This window comes from Oncorhynchus gorbuscha, unplaced genomic scaffold (genome assembly GCF_021184085.1).
Source record: "Oncorhynchus gorbuscha isolate QuinsamMale2020 ecotype Even-year unplaced genomic scaffold, OgorEven_v1.0 Un_scaffold_831, whole genome shotgun sequence".
NCBI classification, from domain to species: Eukaryota; Metazoa; Chordata; class Actinopteri; order Salmoniformes; family Salmonidae; genus Oncorhynchus; species Oncorhynchus gorbuscha.
In genome coordinates, this window is record NW_025745830.1 from 250,713 (window position 1) to 270,935 (window position 20,223).

The 20,223-nt window shown below is 48.3% G+C and overlaps 1 protein-coding gene across 3 annotated transcripts in view; it reads right to left on the reverse strand.

The window, feature by feature from the left end:
- Nucleotides 1–4,180: 4,180 nt before the first annotated feature.
- The window catches only part of LOC124020485 (regulator of G-protein signaling 9-like), a 28,985-nt gene continuing 12,942 nt past the window's right edge, over nucleotides 4,181–20,223 (reverse strand). Inside the window, exons 7-17 of one of the 3 annotated variants that reach the window (XM_046335733.1) lie at nucleotides 19,275–19,348; nucleotides 17,970–18,051; nucleotides 14,732–14,794; nucleotides 10,549–10,578; nucleotides 9,253–9,314; nucleotides 8,755–8,868; nucleotides 7,690–7,805; nucleotides 6,651–6,738; nucleotides 5,913–6,051; nucleotides 5,273–5,355; nucleotides 4,181–4,556 (exon numbers count right to left, since the gene is read on the reverse strand). In XM_046335733.1, coding sequence (XP_046191689.1) covers nucleotides 4,397–4,556; nucleotides 5,273–5,355; nucleotides 5,913–6,051; nucleotides 6,651–6,738; nucleotides 7,690–7,805; nucleotides 8,755–8,868; nucleotides 9,253–9,314; nucleotides 10,549–10,578; nucleotides 14,732–14,794; nucleotides 17,970–18,051; nucleotides 19,275–19,348 — 1,011 coding nt within the window. In that variant the 3' untranslated portion in view covers nucleotides 4,181–4,396. Of the gene's footprint in view, nucleotides 4,557–5,272; nucleotides 5,356–5,912; nucleotides 6,052–6,650; nucleotides 6,739–7,689; nucleotides 7,806–8,754; nucleotides 8,869–9,252; nucleotides 9,315–10,548; nucleotides 10,579–14,731; nucleotides 14,795–17,969; nucleotides 18,052–19,274; nucleotides 19,352–20,223 lie in introns of all 3 variants that reach the window. The other 2 variants (XM_046335732.1, XM_046335734.1) reach the window with 2 other exon arrangements.

Consider the following 20,223-nt stretch of genomic DNA (forward strand, 5'->3'; position numbering starts at 1 on the left):
GATTGTGTTGATGTGTGATTTATTTCATTAATGTAGTGGAGATAATGTTTTAGTATATACCTGACCACTGTCTGGGTCCTGCTGATAGTCACATACACACAGTACATACACACAGTACACACACACAGACAGACACAGACAGACACCCAGACAGACAGACAGACAGACAGACAGACAGACAGACAGACAGACAGACAGACAGACAGACAGTCAGACAGACAGTACACCCAGACAGACAGACAGTACACCCAGACAGACAGACAGTACACCCAGACAGACAGACAGTACACCCAGACAGACAGACAGAACACCCAGACAGACAGACAGAACACCCAGACAGACACCCAGACAGACAGTACACCCAGACAGACAGACAGACAGACAGACAGTACACCCAGACAGACAGACAGTACACCCAGACAGACAGACAGTACACCCAGACAGACAGACAGACAGACAGACAGACAGACAGACAGACAGACAGACAGACAGACAGACAGACAGACAGACAGACAGTACACCCAGACAGTACACCCAGTACACCCAGACAGACACCCAGTACACCCAGACAGACAGACAGACAGACAGACAGACAGACAGACAGACAGACAGACAGACAGACAGACAGACAGACAGTACACCCAGTACACCCAGACAGTACACCCAGTACACCCAGACAGACAGACAGTACACCCAGTACACCCAGACAGACAGACAGTACACCCAGACAGACAGACAGTACACCCAGACAGACAGACAGTACACCCAGACAGTACACCCAGTACACCCAGACAGACAGACAGTACACCCAGACAGTACACCCAGTACACCCAGACAGACACCCAGTACACCCAGACAGACAGACAGACAGACAGACAGACAGACAGACAGACAGACAGACAGACAGACAGACAGACAGACAGACAGACAGACAGACAGACAGACAGACAGACAGACAGACAGACAGTACACCCAGACAGACACCCAGTACACCCAGACAGACAGACAGACAGACAGACAGACAGACAGACAGACAGACAGACAGACAGACAGACAGACAGTACACCCAGTACACCCAGACAGTACACCCAGTACACCCAGACAGACAGACAGTACACCCAGTACACCCAGACAGACAGACAGTACACCCAGACAGACAGACAGTACACCCAGACAGACAGACAGTACACCCAGTACACCCAGACAGACAGACAGTACACCCAGACAGTACACCCAGTACACCCAGACAGACACCCAGTACACCCAGACAGACAGACAGACAGACAGACAGACAGACAGACAGACAGACAGACAGACAGACAGACAGACAGACAGACAGACAGTACACCCAGTACACCCAGACAGACAGACAGTACACCCAGTACACCCAGACAGACAGACAGTACACCCAGACAGACAGACAGTACACCCAGACAGACAGACAGTACACCCAGACAGACAGACAGTACACCCAGACAGACAGACAGTACACCCAGACAGACAGACAGTACACCCAGACAGACAGACAGTACACCCAGACAGACAGACAGACAGACAGACAGACAGACAGACAGACAGACAGACAGACAGACAGACAGACAGACAGACAGACAGACAGACAGACAGACAGACAGACAGACAGACAGACAGACAGTACACCCAGACAGTACACCCAGTACACCCAGACAGACAGACAGACAGACAGACAGACAGACAGACAGACAGACAGACAGACAGACAGACAGTACACCCAGTACACCCAGTACACCCAGACAGTACACCCAGTACACCCAGACAGACAGACAGTACACCCAGTACACCCAGACAGACAGACAGTACACCCAGACAGACAGACAGTACACCCAGACAGACAGACAGTACACCCAGACAGACAGACAGTACACCCAGACAGACAGACAGTACACCCAGACAGACAGACAGTACACCCAGACAGACAGACAGTACACCCAGACAGACAGACAGTACACCCAGACAGACAGACAGTACACCCAGACAGACAGACAGTACACCCAGACAGACAGACAGTACACCCAGACAGACAGACAGTACACCCAGACAGACAGACAGTACACCCAGACAGACAGACAGACAGACAGACAGACAGACAGACAGACACACAGACAGACACACAGACAGACAGACAACTGTTATCTATCTAGTTGCAGACTGGTAACGATAACTGTTATCTATCTAGTTGCAGACTGGTAACGATAACTGTTATCTATCTAGTTGCAGACTGGTAAAGATAACTGTTATCTATCTAATGCAGACTGGTAACGATAACTGTTATCTATCTAATGCAGACTGGTAACGATAACTGTTATCTATCTAATGCAGACTGGTAACGATAACTGTTATCTATCTAATGCAGACTGGTAACGATAACTGTTATCTATCTAATGCAGACTGGTAACGATAACTGTTATCTATCTAATGCAGACTGGTAACGATAACTGTTATCTATCTAATGCAGACTGGTAACGATAACTGTTATCTATCTAATGCAGACTGGTAACGATAACTGTTATCTATCTAATGCAGACTGGTAACGATAACTGTTATCTATCTAATGCAGACTGGTAACGATAACTGTTATCTATCTAATGCAGACTGTAACGATAACTGTTATCTATCTAATGCAGACTGGTAACGATAACTGTTATCTATCTAATGCAGACTGGTAACGATAACTGTTATCTATCTAATGCAGACTGGTAACGATAACTGTTATCTATCTAATGCAGACTGGTAACGATAACTGTTATCTATCTAATGCAGACTGGTAACGATAACTGTTATCTATCTAATGCAGACTGGTAACGATAACTGTTATCTATCTAATGCAGACTGGTAACGATAACTGTTATCTATCTAATGCAGACTGGTAACGATAACTGTTATCTCTCTGGCTTTCGATTTCCTTCTAACAGTCATATTCCTCTTCACGTTCTATTTGTGGCTCTTCCAGATGTATATATTTCTCCACTACAGCAATTGATGTTGTAGTATGTTGTGTAGTAGTATGTTGTGTATCAGTTGATGTAGTAGTATGTTGTGTATTAGTTGATGTAGTAGTGTGTTGTGTAGTAGTATGTTGTGTATCAGTTGATGTAGTAGTGTGTTGTGTAGTAGTATGTTGTGTAGTAGTATGTTGTGTATCAGTTGATGTAGTAGTGTGTTGTGTAGTAGTGTGTTGTGTAGTAGTGTGTTGTGTAGTAGTATGTTGTGTATCAGTTGATGTAGTAGTGTGTTGTGTAGTAGTGTGTTGTGTAGTAGTATGTTGTGTAGTAGTTGATGTAGTAGTATGTTGTGTAGTAGTGTGTTGTGTATTAGTTGATGTAGTAGTGTGTTGTGTAGTAGTATGTTGTGTATCAGTTGATATAGTAGTATGTTGTGTAGTAGTGTGTTGTGTAGTAGTGTGTTGTGTATTAGTTGATGTAGTAGTGTGTTGTGTAGTAGTGTGTTGTGTAGTAGTGTGTTGTGTATCAGTTGATGTAGTAGTATGTTGTGTAGCAGAGGGCCCCTACAGACAGTCCCTGTTCTCTGTGTGTTGTGTAGTAGTATGTTGTGTAGCAGAGGGCCCCTACAGACAGTCCCTGTTCTCTGTGTGTTGTGTAGTAGTATGTTGTGTAGCAGAGGGCCCCTACAGACAGTCCCTGTTCTCTGTGTGTTGTGTAGTAGTATGTTGTGTAGTAGTGTGTTGTGTAGCAGAGGGCCCCTACAGACAGTCTCTGTTCTCTGTGTGTTGTGTAGTAGTGTGTTGTGTAGTAGAGGGCCCCGACAGACAGTCCCTGTTCTCTGTGTGTTGTGTAGTAGTATGTTGTGTAGCAGAGGGCCCCTACAGACAGTCCCTGTTCTCTGTGTGTTGTGTAGTAGTATGTTGTGTAGTAGTGTGTTGTGTAGCAGAGGGCCCCTACAGACAGTCTCTGTTCTCTGTGTGTTGTGTAGTAGTGTGTTGTGTAGTAGAGGGCCCCGACAGACAGTCCCTGTTCTCTGTGTGTTGTGTAGTAGTGTGTTGTGTAGCAGAGGGCCCCTACAGACAGTCCCTGTTCTCTGTCCATCTGAACTGAAGTAGATTTTAATCATCAGCAGATTCATTCTCAGTTCAGTAAATGGCCTTAACACAACACAGGTACTCGACAGACAGTAGTTTATTTCCTCATTCAACCAATCCGTACTGGCTTGACATCAGTGGTCGAGGACATAAATGATTCTATAAAATACCAATATCTCCATTAAAACAGTAGCTAATAAGTCCAATATTTAGGACATAAAGTACTCCTATGTAACACCATCTCCATGGAAACCAAATATATATTAGATGAACAACCGCATGTATATTAAACTCCATTTCCCATGATGCCCTGGGCTCTCTCTACTTCCTGTCCAGCTTGTTGGTGGCCACCATGGCTTTGACGTCAATGGGCCTGGCAGCAACAGCTGCTGCTGCCTTCTCCTCCTCCTCCTGCTGCCACTGCAGGATGGGGCTGATGCCTGGGTTACGATTCCTCACATTGGCCTCCAACTGGGCATCACTGGAGAGGAGGGAGAGGGAAGAGAAAGAGAAGGGGTGAGAGAGAGACAGAGAGGGGGAGAGAGAGACAGAGGGGGGGGAAGAGAGAGAGAGAGGGGGAGAGAGAGAGAGAGGGGAAGAGAGAGAGAGGGGGAAGAGAGAGACCGAGAGGGGGAAGAGAGAGACAGAGGGGAAGAGAGAGAAGAGAGAGAGAGAGGGGGAAAGAGAGAGAGAGGGGGAAGAGAGAGACCGAGAGGGGGAAGAGAGAGACAGAGGGGGAAGAGAGAGAAGAGAGAGACAGAGGGGGAAGAGAGAGACAGAGGGGGAAGAGAGAGACAGAGGGGGAAGAGAGAGACAGAGGGGGAAGAGAGAGACAGAGGGGGAAGAGAGAGACAGAGGGGGAAGAGAGAGACAGAGGGGGGAGAGAGAGAGACAGAGAAGGGGAAGGGGTGGTGAGAGAGGAGGAAGAAGAGGGGGAGAAAAGAGGTGAGTAGATGATCAGACTCATATTGCACATCAAGACCACTGCTGTTGTTTAATTTCCATGATCCCCCCCCAAGACCAGCTGACTGTCTCTTGTAAAAGGAGAGTGATGCAACAACAACACATGACACCAGCTCTATAAACTGGAGACGGCTTGGTGGAGACGGCTTGGTGGAGACGGCTTGGTAGACAGGTGAATGTTTCAGTCCAATAAACAATGATATGGTGGAGGTGCAGAATATCCTGCAGTCTTACGTGAAGACGTGGGGCGCCGGGACCAGAGCCCTCTTCTGCATGTCTTTATGGACCGGAGACTTCAGGTACCGGTAGAACGTATCCTGGGACAGAGACAGAGGAGGGGACATTATAAAACATGTCTTTATGGACCAGTAGAACGTATCCTGAGACAGAGACAGAGGAGGGGACATTATAAAACATGTCTTTATGGACCAGAGACTTGAGGTACCGGTAGAAGGTATCCTGGGACAGAGACAGAGGAGGGGACATTATAAAACATGTCTTTATGGACCGGTAGAAGGTATCCTGGGACAGAGACTGAGGAGGGGACATTATAAAACATGTCTTTATGGACCGGTAGAAGGTATCCTGGGACAGAGACAGAGGAGGGGACGTTATAAAACCCTGTAGTTTTAATGTATTTTATCTGCAGAACCTCTGCAAGATATTTCCTTTGGAACCCGGCACACAAATACTTCTTAGTTACAAACTTTAGAGACAATTCCTCATTCTGACGGTCTGAAACGGACGTGCGTCACGACACATAACTTCATATTATCCTGCTCGGTGTACTGTGTGTTTAGTTGTGTTACAGAGGAACTGGTGTGACGAATAAGCCTGACCCCTCTGTTAGGGGGGACTAACTCTACACACACACCTTCTTCATGAGCAGGAAGATGTGTGTCTGGGCAGCGTCCAGCACGTAGCGGTGAGGAACAACCAGACCCTTCACTGTCAGCCCCATGGTACGACCATCGATGTTGATCCATCGAGGAGCTCCAGGCTTCAGGAAGGTGCTACACACACACACACACACACACACACACACACACACACACACACACACACACACACACACACACACATAGATACACACACACACACACACACACACACACACACACACACACACACACACACACACACACACACACGCACATAGATACACACACACATAGATACACACACACACACACACACACACACACACACACACACACACACAGACACACAGAGGCACACAGAGGCACACAGAGGCACACAGAGGCACACACACACATAGACACCCGCACACATAGACACCCGCACACATAGACACCCGCACACATAGACACCCGCACACATAGACACCCGCACACATAGACACCCGCACACACATAGACACCCGCACACACAGAGGTTAAGGTTCTCTCTGTCACACACACTGAGGTTAAGGTTCTCTCTGTCACACACACAGGTTAAGGTTCTCTCTGTCTCACACACAGGTTAAGGTTCTCTCTGTCACACACACAGGTTAAGGTTCTCTCTGTCTCACACACAGAGGTTAAGGTTCTCTCTGTCTCACACACAGAGGTTAAGGTTCTCTCTGTCTCACACATTCTCCAGTGTAACTCACTTGAAGATGAACTGGGATTTCTCTGGTATGGCAGACGCTGCTCCCCACCTCATCTCCTCAGCTGCCTCGTAGAACGCCATGTTCTCCGCTGCACGCACACACATAGATAGATACACACACACGCACATAGATACACACACACATAGATACACACACACACACACACACACACATAGATACACACACACATAGATACACGCACACGCGCACACATAGATACACACACACACACACACACACACACACACACACACACACACACACACACACACACACACACACACACACACACACACACACACACACACACACACACACACACACACACACACACACACACACACACACACACTTGAGCTGCATAGCATGCAAGGTAAACCGTAGGCTCCCTATTCCCTAGTGCACTACATAGGGTGCTTCCTAAATGAAATGGCTCCCTATTCCCTAGTGCACTACATAGGGTTCCATTTGGGATGAACCTTTCCTCCTTGCGTCCTCTGTTGGAGGAGCTATTAATGCTTTGAGGAGGCAAGGAAATAGGACACAAGGAATCAAGGAAAAACAAATTGAGGAAACTGCGTTTAAAAAAATAAATATTGAAGCTTTATTTAACAAGGCAAGTCAGTTAAGAACACATTCTTATTTACAATGACGGCCAAACCCTAACCCGGCCAAACCCTAACCCTTTCAAACCCTAACCCTTTCAAACCCTAACCCTTTCAAACCCTAACCCTTTCAAACCCTAACCCTTTCAAACCCTAACCCTTTCAAACCCTAACCCTTTCAAACCCTAACCCTTTCAAACCCGGCCAAACCCTACCCCGCCAAACCCTACCCCCGCCAAACGCCCCTAACCCGGCCAAACCCTGGGCCAATTGTGCGCCGCCCAACTCCCGATCACGGCCGGTAGTGATACAGCCCAGGATTGGACCAGGGTCTGTAGCGCCGCCTTTCGCACTGAGATGCAGTGCCTTAGACCGCTCTGCCACTCGGGAGCGATTTGACCTCTGACCTCATTAGGGCTTGTGTGTGTACTGACCACTGTGCTCCTTCTTGAGGAAGAGCTTGAAGTCGACTCTGCCTCGTGGGTCACTGATCAGCTCCCAGAAGCTCAAGACCCAACGCTCCACACTCAACTTAGTGGGGATGTCCACACTGATGAAGAGGGGGGGGGCAGAGAGAGGGGGGAGAGGGGCCGAGAGAGGGGGGCGAGAGGGGGGAGAGGGGGGCGAGAGGGGGAGGGAGAGAGCGAGAGGGAGGAGAGAGAAAGAGAGAGGAGGGAGAGGGGAGGATAGACAGAGAGGGGAGGTGAGGAGAGAGAAAGAGAGAGGGGAGGAGAGGGAGAGGTGAGAGAGGGGGGAGAAAGAGAGGGGGGAGGAGAGAGAGGAGGTGAGGAGAGAGAAAGAGAGAGGGGAGGAGAGGGAGAGGTGGGGGAGGTGAGGAGAGAGAGAAAGAGAGAGGGGAGGAGAGGGAGAGGTGAGAGAGGGGGAGAAAGAGAGGGGGAGGAGAGGGAGAGGTGAGAGAGGGGGAGAAAGAGAGGGGGGAGGAGAGAGAGAGGGGGGGAGAGAGAGAGGGGGGAGGAGAGAGAGAAAGAGAGAGGGGAGGAGAGGGAGAGGTGAGAGAGAGGGGGGAGAAAGAGAGGGGGAGGAGAGAGAGAGAGGGGGAGGAGAGAGGGGAGAGAGGGAGAGAGAAAAGAGGGGAGGAGAGGGAGAGGTGAGAGAGGGGGAGAAAGAGAGGGGGGAGGGAGAGAGAGAGGGGGAGAGAAAGAGAGGGGAGGTGAGGAGAGAGAAAGAGAGAGGGGAGGAGAGAGGGAGAGGTGAGAGAGAGGGGGAGGAGAGAGAGAGGGGGAGAGAAAGAGAGGGGGAGGAGAGAGAGAGGGGGAGAGAAAGAGAGGGGGAGGAGAGAGAGAGGGGGGGAGAAAGAGAGGGGGAGGAGAGAGAGGGGGAGGAGAGAGAGAGAGGGGGGAGAGAGAGAGAGAGAGAGGGGGAGGAGAGATTCTAATTAAATCATCATGATCTTCAATCAAGACTTTGATCAGTAGAATCGTGTATTTCTACTGATCCGGAACAAAACTGTGCACCTGAGTTCAGTTGCCAGAAATTACCTTCTTGAGTTGAGTTGCCAGAACTCATCACTGTCCGTTATCCAGGGGTTGCTGGGGACAGGGGTTGTCAGGAACGGGTCGTGATTGTGGTGGGTTGTCACAAACTTGACAAAGCTGAGGAGAACAGAGGGGACATAAACGTTGTGAATCTTCATCCCAAAAATAATCATATATACAATAAAATAACTTCTCTCGTTATACTGTGACGTTGGGGTTTATTTTATTTTGGAAGGGTCTTACATTTCTGAACAGGTTGCTGGTCTCAGTCAGTCAGTCAGTCAATCAGTCAGCCAGTCAGTCAATCAGTGAATCAGTCAGTCAATCAGTCAGTCAGTGAATCAGTCAGTCAGTCAGTCAGTCAGTCAGTCAGTCAGTCAGTCAGTCAGTCAGTCAGCCAATCAGTCAGTCAGTCATTCAGCCAATCAATTCATCAAATGATCACACACAAACACAACCAATCAATCAATGAATGTGTGAAGTGTATTGAGAAGGACTTACGCTGTGAGGGACACAGACGATTTGACAGCTGACCTCATTAGGGCTTGTGTAAGGAAAATGTTCTGGGGAGCAGGAGAGAGGAGAGGATAGAGGGGGATAAATAAGGAGGAGGAGGAGAGGATAGAGGGGGATAAATAAGGAGGAGAGAGGAGTGGATAGAGGGGGATAAATAAGGACGAGAGGAGAGGATAGAGGGGGATAAATAAGGGGGAGGAGAGGATAGAGGATAGAGGGGGATAAATAAGGAGGAGGAGAGGATAGACGGGGATAAATAAGGAGGAGGAGAGGATAGAGGGGGATAAATAAGGAGGAGGAGAGGATAGGAGGGGGATAAATAAGGAGGAGGAGAGGATAGAGGGGGATAAATAAGGAGGAGGAGAGGATAGAGGGGTATAAATAAGGAGGAGAGGAGAGGATAGAGGGGTATAAATAAGGAGGAGAGGAGAGGATAGAGGGGGATAAATAAGGAGGAGGAGAGGATAGAGGGGGATAAATAGGAGGAGGAGGAGAGGATAGAGGGGGATAAATAAGGAGGAGGAGAGGATAGAGGGGTATAAATAAGGAGGAGAGGAGAGGATAGAGGGGGATAAATAAGGAGGAGGAGAGGATAGAGGGGTATAAATAAGGAGAGAGGAGAGGATAGAGGGGGATAAATAAGGAAGAGGAGAGGATAGAGGGGGATAAATAAGGAGGAGGAGAGGATAGAGGGGGATAAATAAGGAGGAGGAGAGGATAGAGGGGGATAAATAAGGAGGAGGAGAGGATAGAGGGGGATAAATAAGGAGGAGGAGGAGAGGATAGAGGGGGATAAATAAGGAAGAGGAGAGGATAGAGGGGGATAAATAAGGAGGAGGAGAGGATAGAGGGGGATAAATAAGGAGGAGGAGAGGATAGAGGGGGATAAATAAGGAGGAGGAGAGGATAGAGGGGGATAAATAAGGAGGAGGAGAGGGGGATAAATAAGGGGGAGAGGTGGAAATAAGGAGGAGGAGTGAGAAGAGAGACGAGAAGAAGGAAAGAGGAGAGAATGAGAGAAGGAAAGAGGAGAGGAGAGGAAGGGGAGAGGAGGAAGGATAGGAAGGGGAGAGGAGAGGAAGGGGAGAGGAGGAAGGATAGGAAGGGGAGAGGAGAGGAAGGGGAGAGGAGAGGAAGGATAGGAAGGGGAGAGGAGAGGAAGGGGAGATACATGATATGTCTGTAATTTCTGTACTTAATCTATTTTCTACACCAACACATAAACGTGAGTGCATTGGGTTATTCAGGTATTCCAGTGCAGAAGTATGTCTGATGTCTTACGGTTCTCCTGACCACGTCGAAGGTCAACACCTGAAAACCCAGGGGAGAAGAACAGCTTGTTATTACAGGCAGAGCTCTTCTGTTCCACTGCTATCTAGAGTCACAACTAACGCACTCTCACACACACAATCCCTCTCGAAGGCAGGCTACAGCACTCTCACACACACAATCCCTCTCGAAGGCAGGCTACAGCACTCTCACACACACAATCCCTCTCGAAGGCAGGCTACAGCACAGTCACAGGCTACAGCACAGTCACAGGCTACACCACAGTCACAGGCTACAGCACAGTCACAGGCTACAGCACAGTCACAGGCTACACCACAGTCACAGGCTACAGCACAGTCACAGGCTACACCACAGTCACAGGCTACACCACAGTCACAGGCTACAGCACAGTCACAGGCTACACCACAGTCACAGGCTACACCACAGTCACAGGCTACACCACAGTCACACTACACCACAGTCACAGGCTACACCACAGTCACAACATATACCACAGTCACAGACTACACCACAGTCACAGGCTAAACCACAGTCACAGGCTACACCACAGTCACAGACTACACCACAGTCACAACATACACCACAGTCACAGACTACACCACAGTCACAACATACACCACAGTCACACACTACACCACAGTCACACACTACACCACAGTCACAACATACACCACAGTCACAGGCTACACCACAGTCACAACATACACCACAGTCACAGACTACACCACAGTCACAGACTACACCACAGTCACAGACTACACCACAGTCACAGACTACACCACAGTCACAACATACACCACAGTCACAGACTACACCACAGTCACAACATACACCACAGTCACAACATACACCACAGTCACAGACTACACCACAGTCACAACATACACCACAGTCACACACTACACCACAGTCACACACTACACCACAGTCACAACATACACCACAGTCACAGGCTACACCACAAGAAGATAAATCTGCATGGTAAGGCAGAAAGTGTGTGTGTGTGTGTGTGTGTGTGTGTGTGTGTGTGTGTGTGTGTGTGTGTGTGTGTGTGTGTGTGTGTGTGTGTGTGTGTGTGTGTGTGTGTGTGTGTGTGTGTGTGTGTGTGTGTGTGTGTGTGTAAACAATCCTCTCGACAACAGGTGAAGGATGTGATGGAATCTGAAGGAAGAGACAACAGAACAAACGGTCAAATGAAGAGCAGAGAAAGAGAGAAAATACAAAACCCTCCAACCAGAAAAGGCCTGTGGTGTTGAAATCTTTGACTATGTACAGACTCAGTGAGCATAGCCCTGCTATTGAGAAAGGCCGCCGTAGGCAGACATGGCTCTCAAGAGAAGACAGGCTATGTGCTCACTGCCCACAAAATGAGGTGGAAACTGAGCTGCACTTCCTAACCTCCTGCCCAATGTATGACCATATTAGAGAGACATATTTCCCTCAGATTACACAGATCCACAAAGAATTAGAAAACAAATCCAATTTTGATAAACTCCCATATCTACTGGGTGAAATACCACAGTGTGACATCACAGCAGCAAGATTTGTGACCTGTTGCCATGAGAAAAGGTTAACCAGTGAAGAACATTGTAAATACAACCCATATTTATGTTTATTTATTTTCCCTTGTGTACTTTAACAATTTGCACATAATATGCCATTTGAAATGTCTATATTATTTTGGAACTTTTGTGAGTGTAATGTTTACTGTTCATTTTCATTGTTTATTCCACTTCTGTTTATCATCTACTTCACTTGATTTGGCAATGTTAACACGTTTCCCCTGCCAATAAAGCCCCTTGAATATAATTGAGAGAGAGAGAGAGAAGTAGAGATAGACGAGGGAGAGAGAGAGAAGAGGGAGAGAGAGAGAAGAGGGAGAGAGAGAGAAGAGAGAGAGAACTGTAGGCTAGTAGAGAGAGACATTGCTTTGGCAATGTTAACATATGTTTCCCATGCCAATAAAGCCCCTTGAATTGAATTGAGAGAGAGGTTGAAAAAGAGAAGTAGAGAGAGAGAGAGAGAGAACTGTAGTCTAGTAGAGAGAACTGTAGTCTAGTAGAGAGAACTGTAGTCTAGTAGAGAGAACTGTAGTCTAGTAGAGAGAACTGTAGTCTAGTAGAGAGAACTGTAGTCTAGTAAGAGAGAACTGTAGTCTAGTCGAGAGAACTGTAGTCTAGTAGAGAGAACTGTAGTCTAGTAGAGAGAACTGTAGTCTAGTAGAGAGAACTGTAGTCTAGTCGAGAGAACTGTAGTCTAGTCGAGAGAACTGTAGTCTAGTCGAGAGAACTGTAGTCTAGTCGAGAGAACTGTAGTCTAGTCGAGAGAACTGTAGTCTAGTCGAGAGAACTGTAGTCTAGTCGAGAGAACTGTAGTCTAGTCGAGAGAACTGTAGTCTAGTCGAGAGAACTGTAGTCTAGTCGAGAGAACTGTAGTCTAGTCGAGAGAACTGTAGTCTAGTCGAGAGAACTGTAGTCTAGTCGAGAGAACTGTAGTCTAGTCGAGAGAACTGTAGTCTAGTCGAGAGAACTGTAGTCTAGTCGAGAGAACTGTAGTCTAGTCGAGAGAACTGTAGTCTAGTCGAGAGAACTGTAGTCTAGTCGAGAGAACTGTAGTCTAGTCGAGAGAACTGTAGTCTAGTCGAGAGAACTGTAGTCTAGTCGAGAGAACTGTAGTCTAGTCGAGAGAACTGTAGTCTAGTCGAGAGAACTGTAGTCTATTAGAGAGAACTGTGGTCTAGTAGAGAGAACTGTAGTCTAGTAGAGAGAACTGTAGTCTAGTAGCCTCCCTGCTAATCCTCAGTAATGTTCTTAGAGCTCTGAGAAGCAGGTGGTTTTCACTCTCTCTCTCTCTCTCTCTCTCTCTCTCTCTCTCTCTCTCTCCTCTCTCTCAACTTTCCCTTCACTCTCTACTCTCTACTCTCTACTCTCTACTCTACTCTCTACTCTCTACTCTCTACTCCACTCTCCCACATCTCTTCATCTCAGACTGGTGGGGTGATGAGGTGGCAGGTAGCCTATCGGTTAAGAGTGTTGGGCCAGTAACAGAAAGGTTTCTGGTTCAAATCCCGAGTCAACTAGGGGGAAAATCTGCCCTTGAGCAAGGCACTTAACCCTAATCGTGCCTGTAAGTCTCTCTGGATAAGAACATCTGGTAAATTACAAAAATGTCAAATTGAAATATGACAAGGGAAAGAATTTCAGCACATTACATCTAACTTCTGCAACACAGAAGTAGAATCTTGTGTAATTTGGTCAGCAGTGTGAATGTCTGTGTTCATGGTGTTAGAAACTGATGTATCCTCAAACACCCCCACCCCTCCCCCCATCCCCGATCTGCATGGGCACTGTCCCCCCCCCCTGTCAATTGTTAAATCCACTTCAATCAGTGTAGATGAAGGGGAGGAGACCTGGTTAAAGGAGGATTTTTAAGCCTTGAGACGATAGAGACATGGATTGTGTCTGTGTTGCCATTCAGAGGGTGAATGAGAAGACAACATATTAGTGACTTTGAACGGGGTGTGGTAGTAGGTGCCAGGTGCACCGGTTTGTGACAAGAACTGCAACGCTGCTGGGTTTTTCACCCTCAACAGTTTCCTGTGTGTATCAAGAATGTTCCACCACCCAAAGGACATCCAGCCAACTGGACACAACTGTGGGAAGCATTGGAGTCAACATGGGCCAGCATCCCTGTGGAACGCTTTCAACACCTCAGAGTCAACATGGGCCAGCATCCCTGTGGAACGCTTCAACACCTTGTAGAGTCAACATGGGCCAGCATCCCTGTGGAACGCTTTCAACACCTTGTAGAGTCAACATGGGCCAGCATCCCTGTGGAACGCTTTCAACACCTTGTAGAGTCAACATGGGCCAGCATCCTTGTGGAACGCTTTCAACACCTTGTAGAGTCAACATGGGCCAGCATCCTTGTGGAACGCTTTCAACACCTTGTAGAGTCAACATGGGCCAGCATCCCTGTGAACCCTTTCAACACCTTGTAGAGTCCATGCCCTGACGAATTGAAGCTGTTCTGAGAGCAAAGGAAGGGGGGCAACTCAATATCAGGAGGTGTCCTTTATGTTTTGTACACTCAGTGTATAATGTACAGGGTGCATTTGGGACCCACTCTGTTTTCCAAGGGAAATGTCTCAGAGAGCACAGTACTCACCTGTTACCTCCTCTGCATTGGGGTCAATGAGGCGGTCCAGACCATAGTCCATGGCACTGTGTGTCCGACGCTGTGGACACAACAAGCACCTGTTTAGTCAGTATGATGTGCTGTAACTCAACATATTATCTCCCTGGGTAAGGAACAGACACAGACCCCTGGGTAAGGAACTGGAGCACAGACCCCTGGGTAAGGAACTGGAGCACAGACCCCTGGGTAAGGAACTGGAGCTCAGACCCCTGGGTAAGGAACTGGAGCACAGACCCCAGGGTAAGGAACTGGAGCACAGACCCCTGGGTAAGGAACTGGAGCTCAGACCCCTGGGTAAGGAACTGGAGCTCAGACCCCTGGGTAAGGAACTGGAGCTCAGACCCCTGGGTAAGGAACTGGATGAGCATAACAATGTTTTCCAAACAGATCTGGCACCAACATCCTCAATCATTGTTCATTTTGAATGAGAACATTGTATTACTTGTATTTAATTGTTTTTTATTTAACCCTTAAGTTGACTGAGAACACATTCTCATTTACAGCAACGTCCTGGGGAATAGTTACAGGGGAGAGGAGGGGGGAAGAATGAACCAATAGGAAGCTACTTGAACATGCTCCTCTAATTAGTCCATTTGGGAAGTTTTTCCTAGTAAACCTTTTTGTTGGATTTTCCTCAGTGTTGTCAAGCAGCTCTCCTAGTTTCCTGCTGCAGCGTGGAGGCCTACCTGAACTGAGTAACAGGTTTGATTTTCCTCAGTGTTGTCAAGCAGCCCTCCTAGTTTCCTGCTGCAGCGTGGAGGCCTACCTGAACTGAGTAACAGGTTTGATTTTCCTCAGTGATGTCAAGCAGCCCTCCTAGTTTCCTGCTGCAGCGTGGAGGCCTACCTGAACTGAGTAACAGGTTTGATTTTCCTCAGTGTTGTCAAGCAGCCCTCCTAGTTTCCTGCTGCAGCGTGGAGGCCTACCTGAACTGAGTAACAGGTTTGATTTTCCTCAGTGTTGTCAAGCAGCCCTCTTAGTTTCCTACTGCAGTGTGGAGGCCTACCTGAACTGAGTAACAGGTTTGATTTTTCCCCATGTCCTAAAAACACCTCGTATCACTTTCCCTGTGTTCTATTACATCACACATAGTCCTTGGCGATGTCTCCCCCCTCCCAAAAAGATGTTTCGACCCACGACCCCTGTTAGTTCTCATGTAGTGGTTGACTGACAGCCGTGTGTAATACAGACTGGATCGATCCCAGTAGACCTCTAGTTCTGGATGAGGCTGTAGCTCTGCTGCTGTTGCTGTTCTGTCTGGACCACGGCCTCATGGAGACAGAGAGACACAATAACACTCAACATCTCTATGCAGGAAACTGGTAGTCCACCCAGCAGCCTTTAGTTCAAGTTGAAAGACTGAAAAGAATGAGACTGTTATGTTGAAAGAAAGAACAGGAACCGTTGATGGGGGAAAAATGACTTTGTTATTGAAACGGAACGTAGTATTGTGTCATTGACAGACGAGAGAAACTTGTTATTATTGGTCATGTAATAACATTACAGATCTCATAGAGGTCTCAGAGGTGTCATAGAGGTCTCAGAGGTGTCATAGAGGTCTCATAGAGGTCTCATAGGGATCTCCTAGAGGTCTCATAGGGATCTCCTAGAGGTCTCCTAGAGGTCTCCTAGAGGTCTCCTAGAGGTCTCCTAGAGGTCTCCTAGAGGTCTCCTAGAGGTCTCATTCAGGTCTCATTCAGGTATCTCATAGAGGTCTCATAGAGGTCTCATAGAGGTCTCATAGAGGTCTCATTCAGGTCTCATAGGGGTCAATAGAGGTCTCATTCAGGTCTCCTAGAGGTCTCCTAGAGGTCTCCTAGAGGTCAATAGGGGTCAAATTCAGGTCTCATAGAGGTCAATAGAGGTCAATAGAGGTCAATAGAGGTCTCATTCAGGTCCCATAGAGGTCCCATAGAGGTCCCATAGAGGTCTCCTAGAGGTCTCCTAGAGGTCTCCTAGAGGTCTCATAGAGGTCTCATAGAGGTCTCATAGAGGTCTCATTCAGGTCTCATAGAGGTCTCATAGAGGTCTCATTCAGGTCAATAGAGGTCAATAGAGGTCAATAGAGGTCAATAGAGGTCTCATAGAGGTCTCATAGAGGTCTCAGTCAGGTCTCATTCAGGTCTCATTCAGGTCTCATAGAGGTCTCATTCAGGTCTCATTCAGGTCTCATAGAGGTCCATAGAGGTCTTATAGGTCTCATAGGGGTCTCATAGGGGTCTCATAGAGGTGTCAAAGGTCTCACAGAGGTCTCACAGAGGTCTCACAGAGGTCTCACAGAGGTCTCACAGAGGTCTCACAGAGGTCTCACAGGGGTCTCACAGAGGTCTCATAGAAGTCTCATAGAAGTCTCATAGAGGTCTCATAGAGGTCTCATAGAGGTCTCATAGAGGTCTCATAGAAGTCTCATAGAGGTCTCATAGGTCTAATTCCGGTCTCATTCAGGTCTCATTCAGGTCTCATTCAGGTCTCATTCAGGTCTCATTCAGGTCTCAGTGGTCTCATAGGGGTGGTCTCATTCAGGTCTCATAGGGGTCTCATAGAGGAAGTCTCATAGAAGGGGTCTCATAGAAGTCTCATTCAGGTCTCATAGAGGCCCCATAGAGGTCTCATAGAGGAGGTCTCATAGAGGTCTCATAGAGGTCTCATAGAGGTCTCATAGAGGTCTCATAGGTCTAATTCTGGTCTCATTCAGGTCTCATTCAGGTATCATAGTGGTCTCATTCAGGTCTCATAGGGGTCTCATAGAGGTCTCTTTCAAGTCTCATTCAGGTCTCATTCAGGTCTCATTCAGGTCTCATAGAGGTCTCATTCAGATCGTATTGAGGTCTACAGACTTAGAGGAGGGAAGATGTGACCTGATATAGTTCCTATGTGATGCGTATTAACACTAGCGGGTGATACAACTATCACTGGAGTATTCTGCGTAGTGTTATGACCGTGAACTTAACTTGTCATTAGTCATGTGGCCGTTTAGCAGAGACGCCCCATTGTAGTCCCTAGTCAAGTGAGTTCCACAGTAAATAACATAAAGGATACACTTGGCCTCCGAGCTGTTTACTACCACATCAGACTTTACGGAGGGGTCAGAGTCAATTCCATCACGAAACAGAGTCACGGTGAATGGAGAGAGAGCGGGACTAGTCGCTATGGAGCTCATGGGCTGACAGCAACAATATCCTGTCACACAAACACTTTGGTGGGTCTGTACTCACTGGTGGCCTGTGTACTATCCAGTAGGCTCTCTCCTGACAGTCCAACACCACTCTGTCTGGCTTCTTCCTCTCTTTATTAGCCCTGACAGACAGACAGACAGACAGACAGGCAGACAGACAGGCAGACAGACAGACAGACAGACAGACAGACAGACAGACAGACAGACAGACAGACAGACAGACAGACAGACAGACAGAGAGGCAGAGAGGCAGACAGGAGACAGAAACAGACAGACATGGGAGAGACAGGCAGACGGGAGACAGAAACAGACAGACATGGGAGAGACAGGCAGACGGGAGACAGAAACAGACAGACATGGGAGAGACAGGCAGACGGGAGACAGAAACAGACAGACATGGGAGAGACAGGCAGACGGGAGACAGAAACAGACAGACATGGGAGAGACAGGCAGACGGGAGACAGAAACAGACAGACATGGGAGAGACAGGCAGACGGGAGACAGAAACAGACAGACATGGGAGAGACAGGCAGACGGGAGACAGAAACAGACAGACATGGGAGAGACAGGCAGACGGGAGACAGAAACAGACAGACATGGGAGAGACAGGCAGACGGGAGACAGAAACAGACAGACATGGGAGAGACAGGCAGACGGGAGACAGAAACAGACAGACATGGGAGAGACAGGCAGACGGGAGACAGAAACAGACAGACAGGAGACAGAAACAGGGGAGACAGACAGACAGGAGACAGAAACAGACAGACAGGAGACAGAAACAGGGAGACAGACAGACAGGAGAGACAGGAGAAAGAAACAGTCAGAACACAGACAGGAGACAGAAACAGTCAGAACACAGACAGGAGACAGAAACAGTCAGAACACAGAGAGGAGAGACAGGAGACAGAAACAGACAGACAGACAGGAGACAGAAACAGTCAGAACACAGACAGGAGAGACAGGAGACAGAAACAGACAGACAGACAGGAGACAGAAACAGTCAGAACACAGACAGGAGAGACAGGAGACAGAAACAGACAGACAGACAGGAGACAGAAACAGTCAGAACACAGACAGGAGAAACAGACAGAGGAAAGGAGGTAGATACCGGAGACAAAGAGAGACAGGTCACTATTGTATTACACCTGGTCTTGGGGACCCACAATGTGTGCAGGCTTTTATTCATCCAAGCACTAACACATCTGATTAAAATAATCACACAGCTCTTGATTAGGTCAATCAGACATGTTAATGCTGGTCTGGATCAAAAGCCTGCACAGTGTGTGGTCCCTACCGACACATAAACAGCGGTCAAATCCAGTCTTCAGACAACAGGGATACATACTTGTACTGCTCTGTAGCCTGCATCACGATGAAATCCCACTTGGGGTTCATCCATTTGTGGAGATTGTCGTAGTGTTGCTGTTGAAAACAACAGATGTTTGGCTAAAATAACTAAAAGTCAAATAGTTAGACGACAAAATCCCCCGACGCTGAAAGAACAGATACATGTGTAAAGAAATATATATCTCCTCAATCCTGCTTAAGAACCCCCAGAAAACAGAATATAACCAACACCAGCCCTTAAACCACCACTATAGCCCTGTGGGTGAGACAGCTACTGTACCTGACATTAACATGTCATTTAGCAGACGCTCTTATCCAGAGATAGCTAGCTGAGACAACAGCACTTCACTGTCATAGTACATGGGATTTATTTAAGATGTGCACCCCACCCGTAGTACCTGCTCATAGGGCTCCAGCATCCCCCCCACCCATAGTACCTGCTCATAGGGCTCCAGCATCCCCATCCCCCCCCAAACCCCACCCCACCCGTAGTACCTGCTCATAGGGCTCCAGCCCCCCACCCCACCCGTAGTACCTGCTCATAGGGCTCCAGCACCCCCCACCCCACCCCACCCGTAGTACCTGCTCATAGGGCTCCAGCACCCCCCACCCCACCCCACCCGTAGTACCTGCTCATAGGGCTCCAGCATCCCCCCACCCGTAGTACCTGCTCATAGGGCTCCAGCATCCCCATCCCCCCCAAACCCCACCCCACCCGTAGTACCTGCTCATAGGGCTCCAGCACCCCCCACCCCACCCCACCCGTAGTACCTGCTCATAGGGCTCCAGCACCCCCCACCCCCACCCCCCCACCCGTAGTACCTGCTCATAGGGCTCCAGCATCCCCCCACCCGTAGTACCTGCTCATAGGGCTCCAGCACCCCCCCTCCCCACCGGTAGTACCTGCTCATAGGGCTCCAGCATCCCCCCACCCCACCCATAGTACC